The 19390-nt window shown below is 39.8% G+C and overlaps 1 protein-coding gene across 1 annotated transcript in view; it reads left to right on the top strand.

The window, feature by feature from the left end:
* The window catches only part of YES1 (YES proto-oncogene 1, Src family tyrosine kinase), a 50894-nt gene extending 37942 nt beyond the window's left edge, over positions 1 to 12952 (top strand). Inside the window, exons 3-12 of the mRNA XM_054191509.1 lie at positions 477 to 576; positions 1689 to 1787; positions 4910 to 5013; positions 5206 to 5355; positions 5572 to 5727; positions 5993 to 6172; positions 8543 to 8619; positions 8974 to 9127; positions 9686 to 9817; positions 10577 to 12952. Of these exons, the coding sequence (XP_054047484.1) occupies positions 477 to 576; positions 1689 to 1787; positions 4910 to 5013; positions 5206 to 5355; positions 5572 to 5727; positions 5993 to 6172; positions 8543 to 8619; positions 8974 to 9127; positions 9686 to 9817; positions 10577 to 10785 (1361 nt within the window). The 3' untranslated portion in view covers positions 10786 to 12952. The remainder of the gene's footprint in view (positions 1 to 476; positions 577 to 1688; positions 1788 to 4909; positions 5014 to 5205; positions 5356 to 5571; positions 5728 to 5992; positions 6173 to 8542; positions 8620 to 8973; positions 9128 to 9685; positions 9818 to 10576) is intronic.
* The last annotated feature ends 6438 nt before the right edge of the window (positions 12953 to 19390 follow it).

Genomic DNA, 19390 nt, shown 5'->3' with positions numbered 1-19390 from the left:
GTAACCCCAGAAACCTGTGAACACACCAGTTATTTATAGCTAAGTTCAACAGGAAACTACTTCACTAAAAATTAGTGGCTGATGGTTCACCGTTGTTGTGGTGTAGGAGCTTCTAGAATTGCATTTTTTAAACAAGAAGCTAGCTTAATAAAGAAGCTAGCTTTTTTTTTTTTTGCTGCTGATGTGTTGTGCAGGTTTCTGTATATAATTGCTATAATTATTAATATACTTTCAGTGATGTATCTGGCTGCCTTTTGTGGTGTCTGTGGAAGCGTATTTTTAGCATGTCTCTTTATAGGCTTTCCTCTGTCTTAAGAAATGAGCTGATTATTGATCCAGCTTCCAAAATGAGATGCAACCCAGAGTGTTTAGTTGCTTCCAAATCAAAATTGATGAGTTATTTCATGGACAAGTCCTTAAATCAAGTATTGCAGCATTACTGCTATATCATGTTGTTTTTTGTTTTGTTTCCTAAGGTGGTGTTACTGTATTTGTGGCCTTATATGATTATGAAGCTAGAACTACAGATGACCTTTCATTTAAGAAAGGTGAACGGTTCCAGATAATAAATAACACGTAAGTGTTCTCATTCACAGACTTCACTTCATTGTTGTTGGGAATAAGCAGATCCTTAACTCTTCTTGAAATCTGCGTGTCCTATCTCAGTGACGAGTAGATATGTTGGGGCTTTTTTATTTCTTGAATGAGAGTTCAGCAAGCATGGGGTTAAAATATTGATACTGGCAAGACAGTAATTTTCAGGCTGAGGTCACGTTTGGGTGCAGGTGTCGGGCTGGAGTGACTGGAGTGGCCCTAAGCCTTCTCCCTCTCAGCTGGTTGGGTGGCATCCTCCCACTCCCTGCTGCAGCGAGGTGCAGCTACCCGCTTTGGGGCAGCAGAGGTGGAGACACAGGTTGTCCCACCCCATCCCAGGCTCTATGCCTTGCAGGTTCTCTCTGGTGGGTTTCCATATCTGATGGGGAGGTGGGTGCAGCCAGCGTCGCTGCACCACGAATGCCAGAGGCAAGCGCCCTGGCTGTATATGCAGGAACTTCTGGCCGCGGAAGCGTGTCTAGCTGGCCTCCGCAGTAAATCCATCCTCGGATGTTCTAGTTTAATTGCAGCGGCCTTACAGTATTATGGCCTGATTTCTAGAAGTCTAGTGGAGAGGAAATTATTTGTTCACCTTGGAGATTTCTTTACACGCAGCTTTTGGCCGTGTTAATAGTTCTAATTCATACATGTAGCAGTTTTCATTCATCCAGTTGTCTAATTTTATTAGCTGACTGTCAGTGTACAGGCAGAATGATCCAGGAGGGGCAGATGAAGACTAGAGAACTGGGAAGTTTGTTTACACATCTCTTCCATAAAATGTTTTGTTGCAAGTTTGTGTTTTGAATATATGGATAAATTCCTTTTACATTAAAAAACCCACACACACACAAAAAAAAACCCACAAAACAAAACCAAAATGTTTTAAAATAAAAAATTCCACTGAAAGGCACTCATGTTTCTTACAATGAAAAGAAAAGTATATTTAGGTACAGCACAAACTATTTTAGATGCCTTCATAATTAAAACAACATGTTACCTAAATTTAACCTACCTTTTGTGTGTGAGGATGTTGTAACTGCTGGAGAATGATGTGTTGTTTAAATGTGGAAGAGATAACTGGTGTTGCGTTGCAGGGAAGGAGACTGGTGGGAAGCAAGGTCCATTGCTACAGGAAAAACAGGCTACATCCCCAGCAATTACGTAGCTCCTGCAGACTCCATTCAAGCAGAAGAGTAAGACATCGTATCCTGTCAATCTGTTCTTAGTATCCATTCTACACTTCGTGCCCTGTGGTGATGCTGTTCCTTTAATTCAGTATATGTACTATTTAAGGGTAAAGTAGGATAATACTACTAATTAAGGGATAGCAGTGCTACTTGGGTGAAGTCAAAGGTATAATTATAAGTAAGCGTGGGGTGGACACTCATGAAAATGTTTTATGCCTGCTTGCTATATGTAGGGCTAAAGGAAAAAGGATGGGAGAATGTAGTAATGAAGACAAGAATTGGGGGATGTGGATTGCATTTCATATAAAAAAGAAATGGATGTTTTTTAGTTACAAGAGTTCACACATCATCAACTCTAGGTTTTTATCCTTATTTTGCCAAACGCTAGCTCAAGATCAGCTATAGCCTTGGCAGCACCTGATCTTACATTCTAAAAAAAAAATTTGTGTGGATAGTTATTGCTAATCTATTAACCTGTAACAACTGTTTTGGTGACAAAATTGTTAGGCACACTAAGGACTGCTATGAATTGGGAAAACTGTATTGCTTTGGGTACCAGTACTTCCTACATTTATTTACAAACAAAGATCCCAGAGCACTTACAGAATCACATGAAGTTATTGTGGGAACTGTGAGTTGGGGTTCAGTTTCAGGTTATAATTGTTCCAAGGGATTGATTGTATTTGTTGTACTAGAAATACAAAGCTCCGCAACTCTTGCTTCAATACACAAGCATGTTACTGCCAATGAGCAATTCCCTGATACACGATCTGTTCACTTCTGTGTTTGCTGCTGCCCTTCTGGGAAACGTGCCTGATTTCCAAGATGTTTCCTGAATCTCGAGCTGAGACTTTAGCATGTTGCTGCTGCTCTCACCTGGCTCTTTACTATTAAAAAGGGATTGCATCAGAGACACACTGTTATTTTATGCCCTTGAGTTTCGGCTGCTTTTAAAATTATTGACTTCAGATGTTTTGAAAAAAAAGTTGAGGGCTTTTTTTTTTTTTAAAAAAAAAACAAAAACAAAAACAAAAAAACCAAACCTATACAATAAAAGCACATTGTCATTACAGCTGCAGTGGTGGTAAAATAGAAATGATAGCACTTTGCAAACTAAGAGTGCAGTGTTTCTGCAAAGAAAGTATTGCTCCTAAAGACTGGCAAAACAAAAGGAGGGGAGTTTTGTCATAGGTTTATGTGATAACTAGAGGTAAGAGTGAGGGGTAATAGGTGAGGAAGCTTTTTTAAAATTACTATTTTAAAGAACCTAGTGCCAATTTTATTAAATATTGCCACAGCATTTGGAATAGAGTTCATTTGCTTTAGAGTTCATTTGTTAGCCCTGAGCTTTGATAGCGTTTATAGATTTTTGTGTTGTGATTGCAGTTGGAGTTACAAATGCGAAAGCAATACACGGCCCCGGGTTGCTAGGATTTTCTTTATAGTGGGCTTATAAATACCTGAAGGCATTTATATCACAAACTGCTTGTGGCGGGATCCATATTATGCGTGTGCATTTTGAATGGTACCATAATATAAATGTTTAATGCTCATAAAAAGAACAAGTAAACCCTATTATTACTTTATAGGTAATGAAATAAAATAGTACTTTACCATACAGTTTGTAAATCGTTGTAGTAGTCTGGGGAAGAGGCATTTTCATGTGAAGTAATTAACTTGGGTTCAAGTGTGCTTCAATAAGATTTTAAGTTACATCCAAATTATCTCAAGTGTATGTGCTTTCATATCCAATTCTAACTTTGCATGTCTACTTACGTAGTCAAACTGCAAATACAATTAAAAGTAAGAATAAGTTTCAAATTCCCAAGTGATTGCACAGGCCATTCTGTTCAGAGGCCAAGAAAATTATCCCTCCTTACCTACGTTTTTCCCCTACAAAATGTTTCACCCACAAAACCATTGTTTTCCAGCAGTTTCCAATACTTTTTCTTTTCTTCTCCCAACAATCATGAAGCCAGGTTTGCTTGATGTTGTGATGATCCCAAATGAAAATGCTTGAAATCTACACTTTGCATCACTTTGTGACTTCTGAGCCACACAATCAAAATAAAATATAGGTAGAAAAAAGTGTTACTCCAAAGTCTGGGAATTCACTGGGAGATGGACCTTAAAATTATCGCTGGCTCAGAACAGAGCTTTGTGAAGGCTGTTCGTCAGGACGAGCACTCTTCGGGAGCATAGAAGAATTCCTTTTGTGAAAGAACTTAAGGAATGAAAAAAAAACAACACAGGTGTTTCAAAATGTCTGCATGTTTTTGGTATCAGAATGATGCAACAAAGATGGAGTGTTACTCAGAGACAAGTGATACCCACTACAGGGCTGTTGGTAATTGATCCGCAGGAAAAAGTGCTCCCTCTACTGAGGTACAGAAGGGTGGGAGGTAACAGAAGTTGTAACAGGGGAGGTTCCAGCTGGGTATAAGAAGAAACCTCTTTATTGTGAGGACAGCCAGGCAACCAGGCAAGAGCACAGGTTGCCCAGGCTGGCTGTACAGGGTCCATCCTTCAAGGTTTTCAAGACTGGAGTGGACACAACGCCCTGAGCAGCCAGGTCTGGTCTCACAGCTGACCCCGATTGCAGCAGGAGGCTGCACTAGAGACTTCCCAAGCGCCCCTTACAACCTGAATGAACTTGTGATCTGGTGATATTTGTGCACATCCGTTTTGCATTAAATATTGGGGTTTTTAACATGTAGCCAAAACTTCTTAGAGAAGGTAGTTGCAGCTGCTGCAGTGTTTTGCGTGTGCTACTAACAGTGTTTCATTGTCATCTGATGCAGCTTGACCTGTGAACTTCTTAACCGGAAGGAAGGTGTTACATTCGATGATGAGTCCTGTTGATGTCCATTATTAAACCATCATAAAAACATAGTATTTGCAGATAGAGGCCTCTTTACATGTATTTTGCAAACAGTGGAAATGAGAGTCGTATAGCAATAGGTCATCTTAATCCTTTGATTATATGGATGTCATTACTTTTGTTGATCTGTAACGGCTTTGGGATACTAGTCGTTCAGTCAATGCGTGAGATTTCTAAATCTTGTATTTACATAATTACCAAAACATAGGAGCTCTTACTTACACATGTTTCCTTTAACACTTTCTAGGTGGTATTTTGGTAAGATGGGCAGGAAGGATGCAGAAAGGCTACTGTTAAATCCTGGGAACCAGCGTGGTATTTTCTTAGTAAGAGAGAGTGAAACCACTAAAGGTGTGTATATTTATGTATAGCTCTTCTCTCTCCCACTTCCTCACCCCCAAGGTGGACATAATGACCATTTTTACGTCTATCACATTATACATATGGATGTGCACACATGTATGTGTATAATGACAGTTAGGGAGATATGTTAAATATGTTTTTAAGTTTTTGGTGAAGAACCAAGTATGACTTGTTTCCTAGGTGCTTACTCCCTTTCCATACGTGACTGGGATGAGGTCAGAGGTGATAATGTGAAACACTACAAAATCAGAAAACTTGACAATGGTGGATACTATATCACAACCAGAGCACAATTTGAATCTCTACAGAAGTTGGTGAAACACTACAGAGGTAAGACCAAGTTCTAGAGTCCCAATGCTACCTTCTGTCTATCACTAGGAAGAAAAACTGCGTATGCAGCTTATTTCTAATATTCAAAATTATAAAACTTCTTTTGTATTTCAACAAACAGTGAATAGACTTGTTCTTTTTATCAACATCATGATGTTACTTTTGTTCCAGTGATACCCCTGCTTAATGACAAAGCTTATTTTTTCCATTTTGCAGAACATGCTGATGGGCTGTGTCATAAGCTAACAACTGTGTGTCCCACTGTGAAACCACAAACACAGGGACTAGCAAAAGATGCCTGGGAAATTCCTAGAGAATCTTTAAGGCTGGAAGTTAAGTTGGGCCAAGGATGTTTTGGTGAAGTATGGATGGGTAAGAGCTTAATGCGACACCTTTCAGTTGTTCGTGTGAAGGTTTTAATAGTATTTTAAGTAAATCAGTATTGGGATCTGAAAAGATAACCTGATAAAGAATTGAAAAAGTACCAACTACCATCAGTCATGTAAGGGTGAAGATAATATTCAATATATTTTAAATTTATACTGTTAGCTTAACAAAACATGCAAAAAGCAAACAGTTTCAGGAGAAAACCTCTTTGGTACGCTAGGGGAGAATGAAATCTAATTTGTTTTTCTAGGAACATGGAATGGAACCACAAAAGTAGCGATCAAGACACTAAAACCTGGTACAATGATGCCAGAAGCTTTCCTGCAGGAGGCTCAGATCATGAAGAAATTACGACACGACAAGCTTGTTCCACTCTATGCTGTTGTTTCTGAGGAACCAATCTACATCGTCACTGAATTCATGACAAAAGGTGTGTGCAGAATAGTTTGAAGATACTACATTTAAAAGATTATTTAAGATCCCAGCAACAAATTAAATGTTTAATTAATGTTAGGTTTAAGCTGACTGGAGTATAAATGACAATTTTGATTAAATTAAAATGAGCTATGCTTGACCTACTTGAAGCAGTTCTAATTTAGATCGTGGGTGGAGGCATGATTTTTTTGCACATCTGTGTCACCCTTGCTAATCTTTCAAGTACAAGATTGGGGTTTTTTTCCTCATTTTTAGTGTGTACTGCCTGTTACATTTAAATTGGATGATATAGCTGCGAATCTTATTATGAGAATATGCCCACCTGTAGACAGATCGTACTCACGACAACAGAATCAGTTGGGTTTAGGGTGGTTTTTTTAGTTTTTATTTTCCAGCAGTGAAATAGTAAATTTTTAAAAGGTTGAGGATTTTTTTTTTTCCACGCTGCCTCCATTACCTCCTTGTTTTCAGTCTTTCATCCTTCTTCCTTTGCTGAATATCATTTCTCCCTCCCCCTACTGCTGAAACAGAGATTTAGAGATTTAAGCTGAATGTAGAAATAGACATCATAAGCATATTAGTGTTAAGAAGCAGCAGATTTTCAAGTCAATTATTCCAGTTTTATAAAACGCAGACTTCTGTTCACCTCACAGAGAAATTTTGCTATCCTGGTAAAAAATAGGAACGATGTTAAAGTCCAAGAGAGTGGCTTCTTGTGTTCAGTAGTCTGCCACAAATATGTAGGGTTTTTTTTTTCCTGGTTAGATGGGGTTTTTAAGCGTTGTATAAGTTTTAAAAGGTAGAAAGGAACAGAAAATATTAAAGTTCCATCTGTGGTGGTGGTGTTGTTCTTAAATAACACCAGACAATCTCTCTGTCAGATCTTAAAGCTGCCATGCAAAATCAGTTTTCAGTGTTCAGAAATCGGGTTTTGGCGAGACAATCAGGATTAAAAAAACGCTTTACAGCTTTCTGCGTAAAAAAAAAAAAAAAAAAAAGATTAAAATCAGAACTGGGATGTTACCTGGCAAAAGCAGAAGTAAAGAAATGGAAAAGTAGTCGTATGTTTGTCTTAAGTTATGGATACAAAATGCCATTGGAAGTCTCTGTTTGCATTTGAAAAACTTCTCACATTTTACCAAAACAACATAAAACCTCATTGGTAATTCATGCTTGAAAGTCATTAGAACAAGGTTCTCTTGCTTTTCTTTTTTTTTTTTTTTTTTTTTTCCTTTTCCCCCTCCTTTTACAAGGAAAAGAGCTGCGTAAGAATTGCACAGTACCCAAAATATTATTTCCAAAATGGACAGGTTGCTAGAGGTCAGTGTGAAATCTTTGCTCATCTTCGGTCCTTTGAGCTCATGAACCAAGATGGTGAAAAGTCTGTGCAAACACAGATAACAAACAGAAGGAGCAGTGTGGGTCTGGCATGCCACGCTTTTACTTTCAATGCAAAAATACAGTAAGCGACTAAAAACACATTGGAGGTATCTAATTCACAGCTACAGCCATGAATCCACTGCAAGATCCGCAGATCAGTGGGTTTTTTTCCCCCCACCATTGGCACACTTGTAATTCTGTCATCGTAATTTTGACTGCGATGAGACTGGTTAGTTATCGGTCTTCACCAGTTTCTTAAAGAAGAGATCATGTTCCTGTACCCTTGTGGCGTAGTAACACCTGTAGGGAAAGCTGTTATGCCAGAAACAAAGTTTTACTACTTGTGTAAAGATTGCTGTCTTAGGAGGAGCGCAGGTCCTCGGAACTGATTTCAAATACTACTCACGTTGTAATGTTCTGGACACAATTGCATTATATAAATGGGAAAAGATAATATATTGTAAAGAATGGAAGATACTTTTGGTTTCCTCTGTAAGGAAGAAAAAGCAACAAAATAAAAACAAAAAGTTCAGAATAATTTCTCTAGTATATAATTGGAGCTGGCAGAAAAAGTAATGGATAGGAGATTTTTTTTTTTTGCTCTTTAATTATAAATCTCACAGTGGAAAAATGTCCAGCTAGGAAGGGCATTAATACCAGGAATACTGGGAGAAATCCAGATGTATTACCATATAATCATCAAGCGGCAGTCTGTTTTATCAGTGTTCGGTTGTCTGAATTACTGAAATGGATTCCAAGACCTTGGGATAAAACTTGCCCTAATTATTTATCAGGACAGAGACAACTACAGGTACAGTCATTGAGTCGTGTATTCTGGTAAATGATGGATTTTCAAATATGTATTTTGGGTGATTAATATGTAAATCATCACGTCTAGGAAAAAAAAATCTCATTTTTATTTTCAGGTGAAGTTAATATTTTGGGGTTTTCCTTTTTAATACCCAAAATGTGTCATCTTTTACAGGCAGCTTGCTAGACTTCCTTAAAGAAGGAGAAGGGAAATACTTAAAACTCCCACAGCTTGTCGACATGGCTGCTCAGGTACATGGTATAAACCAACAAATCTGTATTTTGTGCTTAGAGGAGAGATCTAAAACTGTATCGGATATCAACCAAACATGAATATTGAACTCTTTGGCTATTGTGGGCTGTTCTGTATTGCATCTTCTGTTGTAGGTTTGTAATTTGTCAAAAAGAAACAGTGTAGTTCCCAATCAGCAGATACTGAATAGCCAGACACACTCTAATCGGTGCTGTCACAAGCTCTTGCTATGCTATACCCCCATATACTCCTATACAGTGAGAATGGAGCTAAAATAAAGGGGTACAGCTTAATGCTTGGGAGAGACGTGTATAGTAATGAAAAATAATCTTTAATAAAACTTTATTTTCAAGATTGCTGATGGCATGGCTTACATTGAAAGAATGAACTACATCCACAGGGATCTCCGGGCAGCTAACATTCTCGTAGGAGACAATCTTGTGTGTAAAATAGCAGACTTTGGTTTAGCAAGGTTAATAGAGGACAATGAGTACACTGCAAGACAAGGTAAGACTGATTTATTTACTGAGTAAATAAGACCTTACTTAAAACTATTACATTTAGCAGAATGTGTCTGTGTGTGTCTGCATTAATAAAGATTATGCGTAAGTGTGCTTTCACAGCTGTGTTCACGTGTCCCCCTCGCCTAAGTGTAATTTTAGTAAACTTCTTAAATGTTCAAAATTATCTGTCAGTTTGCTTATGTTTTCAAAAAATGTTTTTAGTTATTTTTTGGGGGGAAAACTTGGTACAGTTTGAAGAGAGCTGAGATTCCAGAGGGGTTGCTCGTCGGATTCTGAAAATCATCCCACTTTTTGACAGATATTTAATTAAGAATCCCAGATGTCTTAAGTGCTTACAGAAATTGTAGCCAGTAGTTGCTGCCCTAGTTTGAAACTGCTTTCCAGTTTGAAATATTCAAATACTAAACCACCTCGAATTTTGTCAACAAAGCAAAACATAAGAAAAATTTGAGTGCAGTATTCTTTTTAAAATACTTCAAAGTGTAAGCAAATTATGCATAAACAAGGGAGAACTGAGTATCTGTATTTCCAATGTTTGCAGGAGCTAAATTTCCAATTAAATGGACCGCTCCTGAAGCAGCATTGTACGGTCGGTTTACAATCAAGTCCGATGTGTGGTCATTTGGAATTTTACTGACAGAGCTGGTAACAAAGGGGAGAGTGCCATATCCAGGTAAGAGGAAAATGTAATAGATCTTTCTTTTCTTTGTGGTGTTGTGTTCTTCGGAAGTTACCTTTTGTACTTATTTGCCTTCGTTCAGAGCCCACAGTTGACAAGCAGAGACAAAAACTTAGTTTTGTTTCACTGGTTCCTTTGTTGACAAAGCTACTTTGTTTTAATTACAGATTAACTATTATATGTAGCACTTGTAAATGTGACTGATAGTTCATTTCAGAATAGTGGATATCCTTGTGTTTTCTTATCTGTCTGTTCCTGAAATTTCTGCTTTTGACATTTTCCCAGGCTACAGTGAGCATCAGTAGAGTGAACCTGCTAGACCAGTTTTTGAAACTAAACATATGCAACATTTTGTCAGATATTTTGCCGTGACTGGAATTTCTAAGGCAGGTCTGTTAGGTATAAAATGCCTTTTCTTGGCCTGACTTCAAATGGAGTGGTCCTCGAATGGAACCGAAGGCAGGCAGAAAGTATTTGTGCTCAAGTCTCTTTTTTGAAAGGACAGGTCCAAGGCAGTGGGGAAGTATACAAATGGAAGAAAGACCAGGTATTGAGGAATTAACGGTGTAAGGAAATAATTTTCAGAAAATGTATTTAATGCAAAATGTAAAAAACTCATTCATTATGAAGTGTGTTCATTAAAGGTTCTGCTATGGTAGATTCACGTGCACTGTGTCTGGAGAGACACTTGAAAAACTTTGGGAAACTGTTCTTTGCATAACGTTATTCAGAGCTAACGTGCTTTCCTTTCAGGGATGGTGAATCGGGAAGTTCTGGAACAAGTGGAACGTGGATATAGAATGCCTTGCCCGCAAGGCTGCCCAGAGTCTCTCCATGAGTTAATGAAACTGTGTTGGAAGAAGGACCCTGATGAGAGACCAACATTTGAATATATACAGTCTTTCTTGGAGGACTACTTTACTGCTACAGAACCACAGTACCAGCCCGGAGACAATTTATAAGCCAACAGTCTATATAACATGCACAAATCTGCCAAATGTAAAAGACTTGCAAAGAATTCCTGACGTCTAAAAGGAATCAAAGGAAAGAAAATCTTCGCTACTTTGCATGCTCTTAATGGCAAACTGGAATTTCATAATGCAGTTGCACAAAACCACTTTTCAAGTGTTATAATCTAATTTACCAATGACATGTTTTTCTTTTTTTTCCTCTTTCCCAACTTATTTTCAGGGTCCAAAGGAAGCTTACTGAAAATTCCGGGGTAGAAAAATGTGTGTTGGTGTGAATAATAGCAGAAAACCCAATGTTTCAAATCCTTTATTTTCCCAACATTTGATAATCATGCTGCATTCCCCCCTACTACAGAGGGAATTGTCTGGAATTAGTGATCTTGGGGTAAGACATTTTTAAAGCAGAAGAACTTTGTGGGACCAAGCAATTCTATTCCAGTTCTGTAAAACTCCCTGTGTTCAAAATTACTTGTGTGCCCCCATCCCCACCCCCCTACCCCCAAAAGAAAAAAAAAAAAAAGATGGTACAACTATAACAACTATATTTGATGCATAGCCTTGATCTCTAAGCTTCCTCTTGCACGGACTTAATTAGGATAGGCAGGTTAAAAGAGAAATTGGAACAGTGAATGAGAAACTTGATCTAAATGGTAGACCTCAATAGTGAAATTAGAGGGCATAATGCACTGTGTTAATACTTGTATTAATGTAACTGGAAAGTAGCATGAGATATTTTTCTTTTTTTCTTTCTGCATAGCTAATTAAGAATAATGAAGGTAACTAGAAAATTGAGGTAATATTTTATAAAATTGTGTTGATAAAGTATGATGATATTTGAACTTGAAGCTATGTAATACAATCAGGGGGGGAAAGCCTTTAATCTTTTAATTAATGCTCCAATCCAACAGCGAGCTTTTGTATGGGAAGACTACCTGAACAAAGCTCACCAGGAAAGCAAGACTGAAGCTGGTAAACGGACGCTCTATAGTCCTTTTGCAGAGACAGGTTTGGTACTGTCGTATGTGGCTTATGTGTGTTAACAAGGGTGGGTGCCACCAATGCTAGCTGTCACTAGTTCAGGGATTTGATTGCACTTTTGCTTTTCTTGACTATTAAGACACACTCACACGCAGTTGCTCTTCCCGTTTCTGCCCTTCCTACAGAATTATTTAACTAAAAATGAACAAAAGAAAATGTGAAAGTTTGAAAACTAAAAAGGGTAAAATATATTTAATATTGTCCGAACGTAGTGACATTGAAATTTGCTGGCATTCAGCCCAGCTGACACTACATCGAGATTTATTTTCTTTGGCTACTGACATATCAAGCAATAACATCATGTCTTTTACTCAACAGTTTGCATGAGGTTCTTGAATTTCTGATCAAGCTTATGTACTTCAATTTTGAAACACTAAACTCTTACTTCACTACCAGGTTGGAATTCATATTATCGTTGTAAAGCTAGCCAACAAATGAATTTCAGAAAAGCTGGTAATATAGTTCTGGTACTAAACTTCACATTCTTCATGGGTTTACACTACATCGAATCCAGCTACCAAACAGATCTTTGTAAGAACAGTGCCATCATTTTTTGTTTTCCCTCATCCTCGCTCATCACCTATACATCTGTGGTTATCAAATTTTAAAAGGGCTTTACGTAAGAAAAACAAAAATAAAACAAAAAAAAAACACATACAAAAAATAATCAAAAAAACCCAAAAACTACAATGGCATTTTAATTTTTCTAAATATTTTAAAATTAATAACACAATCATATGAGTTTATGTATTAATAGTTATAACAAAAAATGCCAAAACTGACACTGGCATTGTTTGGATTTTTAATTACTGAATGGAACAGTTCATTGTAATAACACTTGTATAGTAAAGGAATAAAACACTAACTTAACGAACGTGTTCATTGTAAATGGTTGTGTATTATAAGACTTCTCCAAAAGAGTTTGTATGTTTATGAAAATTTATTTGTTTCACCTGAAGACCTTGATGTGGTTCTTACCCTAACAGAGTTTAAAATTCACATTCACACTTTTTATATAAATAGTAATAAGTTTAATTATGTAACTAAGTATTTTTATAAAGTATGGCATTGTTGAACTGTTTTGCAGAATTGGTTCAAAATAAATTTCTCCTTGATTGCATCTGCTTATTTGAGGGGGGGAGGGGGAACGGGGAAAGGCGGGAGGGGGACAAAAGCAGAGTAGCCTTCACACTGAGGAGAAAAGGAGGGTAATAAAACCTTCCTGAGTTTTGGGTGTATTTTTATCCTCTGTAAAGTATTTTAATGTACTTTCATACAAGACGCTGAGTTCATGGTGCGTTATTGCCGTGAAAAGGGAGTGATTTTCTTGAGCAGTTCAGAAGTCTTTGTCAGGAATAGGCTAGAACAGTTCTGTCTAGACTTAAAACTAACCCCTGTGATGGACGGACAGACAGGCAGACTTGGGATTCTTGTGAGGGCAAGTCCAGCATCGACTCGGCTGTGGCCATCACGGCCACGCTGTAGGGCAAACACGTTTCCTCTCTTTTCCTTTATCGGGTATTAGCAGCCACTGTTGACTTCTGTGCAGTTTTTCAGGGAATTTTATACAGTTGTTCTTGCGATAGCTGTTGTTTTATCTCAACTTCATTGAATGTTTCCTGTCTCAACGACCAGTACAACTCAAACCGCAAGTCCTGACCTGTATATACAGTGCCGCTGTAGATCAAGGAGCCGGCACTGTTTGAGTTTCAGTAATAACTAATACAGCACTAAAAACCATACTTACAGAACCTACAAATTGCAAAGTTTACTGTATTTTTAGTATTTCCTGTTATGTAATTAATGTTTTGCTATTTTTAATTACAACAGTCATGTAATTTCTGGTAATCTGTATTCTCCTCGTCCATCAGAACCTTGCGGTACCCGTTCTGCGTGCTAGGCCTGCAGATTGGTTCTGTCATGCGTTGTTTCAAGCTGTAGCATTTTAAGAATATCTTCACACTATTTTTGAGTAAACTTTCAAACATAAAAATGTGTGCAATCCTACTATTTAGATAAAATGCATCCCTATTTTGGCATAAAGCATTATGAAAAGAACCTTATGTGTTCTTATCCTTGCAGCCACTGAATTGTCATTTCACTAGGGTTGGGAGTAGCTCTTACCACTGAAAAGTAGCCTTGGAAAGGTTTTTTTGGGGTTGGGTTTTTTTTTCCTTTAAAAAAAAAAAAAGTCTCCTAGAGTTGCTGATGGGTAGAAACAAGCCGGAATGCTGTCTTACACGTAGTCATCTACAATACTGCTTGTTCTAAAACACATTATCCACAGCTGGAATGAGTATAAATGAATATAAAACAACTAAACTTCATGAGCCCCCACCTTTGTTATTTATTTTGATCTATTCGATCCAATAAACTTCTCAGTTTCTTTACGTTTTCTGTGAAGATGCCGTAGGTGTTTGTATTTGTGCCAACTTTCCCCCAACAGGCAGGACTTAGAGCTACGCGGTCATGTTGGGTTTAAACCACAGGTAAGCAGTACGTTGCAAACAGGAGATTCAGATTCCCACACCTTGCTAAGGAATTTAAGACTCAATTTGAATAACTGATTTGGGCGCCGTCAGCAGGTCTGGGTGGATAACTGCTGAAGTCCAGAATCGTGATTCATCCACTAGCTATTGTCTTGTGCAGTAGGTACTCGGACTCTCTTTGTGCGGGTGCCTTCACAGCATCACACCTTGCCCCTGCCTCAGCCTGATCCTAATGCAGGAGCAGGACTGCCATGGACCTTCCAGGCACCAGAGGAGGCTGGAGACCCCCATGACGTGCATCTCTGGCAGATGCCTTTTCAAGACAGGGTTGGAAGAGACAGTAGGTAGGAATGGGATGGTTGCATCTATTTTTGATGTAACAGCCTCGAGTGTAAAACCTGGACTCTGTTGAAGAATCTGGGATAGCTAGTGGATCTTACACAGGTGGTCGGGATGTTGTTGAGAGTGGGGAGCAGAACCCACTGGGGGACTTCAGCCACAGTCTTAAGCATTTACTTAAGGACTGGGTTCTTTTTCTTCTCTACACTTTTTCCTACTGACCCTTAACAGGGAGAGTGTTAGCTGGAGAAACATCAACAGCTTCCCTGCGTTGTTGGTGGAGAAACATCAACAGCTCCCCTACCTTAGCGCAGGGGAGGGAAAGGGGGAGAGTGAGATGGAAGGACGGAGGTCAGCAGCTGAGGTACTAAGTTCTGTGCTGCTTCACAGGGCAGAGGGAAGCAGGTTGAGGGGTGCGGCATAGCAGGTGTCATCCGTTCTCCTCTCTGTCCTCTTTTGAAAAGGAGGTAGAAACACAGGGGAAACGAGGAGAACCTGTTCCCTTGTGTGGAAATGGAGCCAGGCTAATGAATGCCAAGTGCTGCTTCTGCTCGCCATGGTGGTTCTGGTCAGTTCACCCTGACCAGTTCCTAGCAGAGCCCCTTCATATTAGCTGGGGAGTCACAATACAAAAAGAGCATCATTCTGCTGTCATTTGTAAGAATGAACCTTGATCAGCTCCTAGGGAAAAAAAAATGAAATGATACAGAGAGCCTAACCAGAGAGATAGTGGTCCTCGGATCCCAAATTGGCAGGGATGCTTGCCTCCGGAGCTCAGCCCCAGAGTGATGGCATTTCAGACACTCTGGCAAGTAGCTTAGCATGTCTTTCCTAGTGGATGTATGTGGATGCGGGATTTTGCATTAGGTTTCCCTCCTTTCCATATGGGTGCGGCGTGCCTGGGAACTTAACAGAGCTTAGGCATTACCCATGGGACCCATGTTCTTTACTGGTCCTACTCTTCAAACTTCTTTTCCCTGTCAGTTCTGCATGCAAACATGCTTCTTGTAGGTAGCGTGTTGGTGTTTTGTTTGGGTTTTTTTATGTTCTCTTTTAATTTAAAGGCATTTTTTTTAGTCAAATTGTAATAACCACTGTTGCTGGGGGATTAAAGTATTCATAGCACTGTGTGCTTTTACAGAACATTGTCCATCTCTTAGTATTTCATTTACTTCAAGCGAGTAGAAGCACGCGTTGGCCATCATGTTGCTTTTGATTTGTTGCTTTTAAAGGAGAGAGGACAGTTACCTAATTAAACTCAGTAGGGTCTGAGGAACAGACTGGAAATTTAAAAGGGAAACCTGAATACAAGCACTCTTGATGATGAATCAGTCATGTATCGACACCGAAGCTGACTGCTGTGAAAGCATTCCTTTTTTTATCGAAAAGCTACTCCCACTAGGAGCACTTCACTCCTCTCCTTTGTGTCCTGCTGCTAGGTTATTGAGTCTCTAGCTGAGTCTACTGGTAAGTACATATTGGGAAATGGGTAGATCTGTGCATCTTACATTTTGCCCTGAAAATCCATCCCGTGCGTGCTAACAACTCACTTTTTCCCTGAACCTCAACAGGTGCCAGCTGCTGCATTCGCCATTCATTCAATACCTCCACATTTATTCACATTTGGGGCAGCCTTGCAGGGGCTCCGTGGCTGATGATCCTTCTCTCGGCTTCAGTGTTTGGAAGCACCAGGATTGCATTTGCTGGGTAAGGAAGCATTTCTCCTCTTTCAAAAACAAAAAAGGATAAATCTCAGTTCAGCTTGACTCCTATGATAAAAGTGCCGCAAATAAGGAGAACATGTAATCATTTGGCTGCTTCATTATGAAAACAGTGAGGATGGCTCCCTGCTTCCCCCGCGTCTGTGCAGTATGCCACTCATGGAGATGCTCAAGGTGGGTTGTTGAACAGGGAATGACCATGCTAGTTTGCAGCCCCTCTTCATTCCTGGCAAGGAGGCCAGGAATGGTTCTGTCCTCCTGAAGAGTTCCCGAGAAAAGGCAAGAGTGTTGGCTCACGTTTCTGAGAGTGGAAGCTGGTGACTAGATGACTTACATCCCTTACATCCCTCTACCCGCCGCCTTCTCTCAGTTCTAGCCCAGATGCTCGCTCTTCACCACAGCTGGCCATTATTATTTCTCCATCATGTGGCTGTGCAGTAATCACATGAACACATATGAGAATTCATAGAATTAAACATTAGAAGCCTTTAGCAGCTTTATGTACCTTTTTTTTTTTTACTTTTTTAAATGGAAGGTGCCTGGCAAATTGAGCACCCTTGTTATAGCAAGGTCAGATCCGTACCACGTCCACTGGAGCTTTGATTTCGTTCTGTATTACCCTCTTCACTTCTGGAATGGCTCCCTCTTTCAAATTGGCTTATGACTAGCAGAAACGTATACTCTTTTCTTTGTGCTAAAAGACTGCAAGTGCAATAGAAATAGTTTCTGTATTTACATTTTAATTTAGTGTTATTTGTTAAGGTGACTGCATCAAAAGGTGTGCATTTAATCTTGCTGCCTTTGTCAAAGGACTACCATTTGCAAGGGGAGATTTTTTTTCCATATGAAACATAAGTTCAATCAGTAGCTTTGGTGGGTTTAAGGTTATAATAAGTAGATTACTAATAGGCTAAATATAATCTCTGGCGCCACTGTCATTAGAATGGCCCCAGCCTTTTCAGATTGCTGCTAAGTGTTCTGAAGAGCAAGTGGGTGTGTGCTTAGCAATAGATATGTCCCCCGAGTTCAATTGATCATTAAAGTGAGAAGGAATGACCCTCTCTGCAGCTTGGGGGATGACAAATGGCATTCAGGAAGATAGTGGGATACACGTTGACATTGACAGGCCAGCCTGCCTTGTGCTCTTGATTTATCGACAAAATAGCACAACTCGCATTTGTTCTTTGCCCCAAGACAGACCCTGTTATGCCAGGCAATAGGCGGAAATCTACTGATAGGCAGCATCTCTCTTCGGGGTTTCCAAGGCATTGGCCATCTTACCCAACAACCCTTTTTACCTAATATATAGCATTTCTCACTCTCAAATACTTCACAAACGAGATCAGCTTCATTAAGTCTGGATGGCAAACTAAGGCAAGGGAAGGAAAGGTATTTTGACTCATCCAGGACCAAGTTGAAGACTGTGATCAAGCAGCAGACAGGATCCAGTTTGGTCTACTGGGAATTTCCTTTCAGATGGGCAGCTTTTACGTCGCCTACCAACCTTGATTCCTGGTATTGAGCTTGGAGAGGTGATTTCCTAAGAAAAGCCTGCAGGAATTTCCCATTATCCCCCACAATGGACACCTGAGCTACTCCAAAAAAAATGGAAAAACTTGGATAAAGCTTGAGGGCCCCGCAGAGCAGTTTGGCTGCCACAAAGCCAGTGAATCAATCATTAGTGCAGGCAGCGTGGAGCTTGTGGTGGAAAACCCTGCCAGCCCCTGGCATACTCAGCCTGGGGCTGGCCCAGGTGGCCCTGGGGTGCAGCTAGCCACCACACAGACAGCCCATGCGTGGGTAAGCACTTGACCTCGGCCTCCAAGGTCTGTAGGGCATGGTGGTGATCATCAGCGGCGTCTGCTTCCCCAGCTTGCTGGGCTGACACATCTCAGACACTGTGGTACACGTGGCCAGGCAGGCAGGAGGCTTTTGTTGGGCAAAGCAGTTTGTTACGACAGGACGCGGCTGCGATGGTGTTCTACGAGCAGCGCCCTGGGAGCACATGTGCAAGTTTCTCTGCAGTTCTCATTGCTCCCTTCTTGATCCACATGTAACTTCCACACGTAACTGTTTTGCAGCAGTGCTTTAGAAGGGCTTTCTAGTGCTTTTGAAGGGCTTTCTAGTACCCTTTCAGCCAGTCAGTGCCCTAGACCACAGAATGAGCAATTCCTTCTTCGCCACTCAAGTCTGGTGTTTCACAGACACTGCTGAATATGTCAAGACCCTCTAAGCAATCAGCTGAACACCCACAAAACCTGTGACTTGATGATATCATGCTTTTTCCTCCTTCAATCTACCTTTAAAATTGTTTCTTACAGAAACATCTACTTTTTTTTAAAAAATCACTTAGCAATCTGGCAAGAACATACTCAGTTATTTTAAGCTTCTTTAAGGATAAACCATTATCTTTAGTCAGCCTAAGATTGGAGTCTGTGTATCACCTGGTCTGCTATCATATAAAATGCTGAACACCCTTCTGTCATCGTGAGTGAAAAGTACTTGGTATAACCTGCCTAGATACATAAATGACCTCAGCCATTGTAGTACATGATTCATCACATCCAAGGAAAGTGGGATGGGATGTTCTTCTTCCCACACTGCAGGTAGGAACAGCAGAGGAACTGGGACACAGGCAAGTAAAGCATCTTGCCCACAATCACACAAAAAGATTCCTACAAAACTGAGGTTCAGACACTGGTTTCTCAGATCTCAAGCAAATACCCTGAACGGGGGAGACCTCACAGGATGAACACACAGTCTCATATGTCTTATGAGACTCTCTTTATTCCATGCTCCTAAAGAAAATGATGGTTGGCACGAGGCTTCATGCTGTGTCTGTCCTTTCTCTGACACTCTGCAGTTTGCCAGACATGATTTGCGTGTGGTTTACCCAAAGAAAAACCCTTGCTGGGAATATATGTTGACGTTGAGTAGTGGTATGCGGGACTGGAAAAAAAACAAGAGTTCAGTCTCAGCCCTGAGTCTTGGGAACTTGAAACAGCTGGA

Source organism: Rissa tridactyla, chromosome 2, assembly GCF_028500815.1.
Source record: "Rissa tridactyla isolate bRisTri1 chromosome 2, bRisTri1.patW.cur.20221130, whole genome shotgun sequence".
Lineage (NCBI taxonomy): Eukaryota > Metazoa > Chordata > Aves > Charadriiformes > Laridae > Rissa > Rissa tridactyla.
The sequence above is the reverse complement of the archived record's forward strand: the minus strand, read 5'-3'. Positions and strand labels throughout refer to the sequence as shown.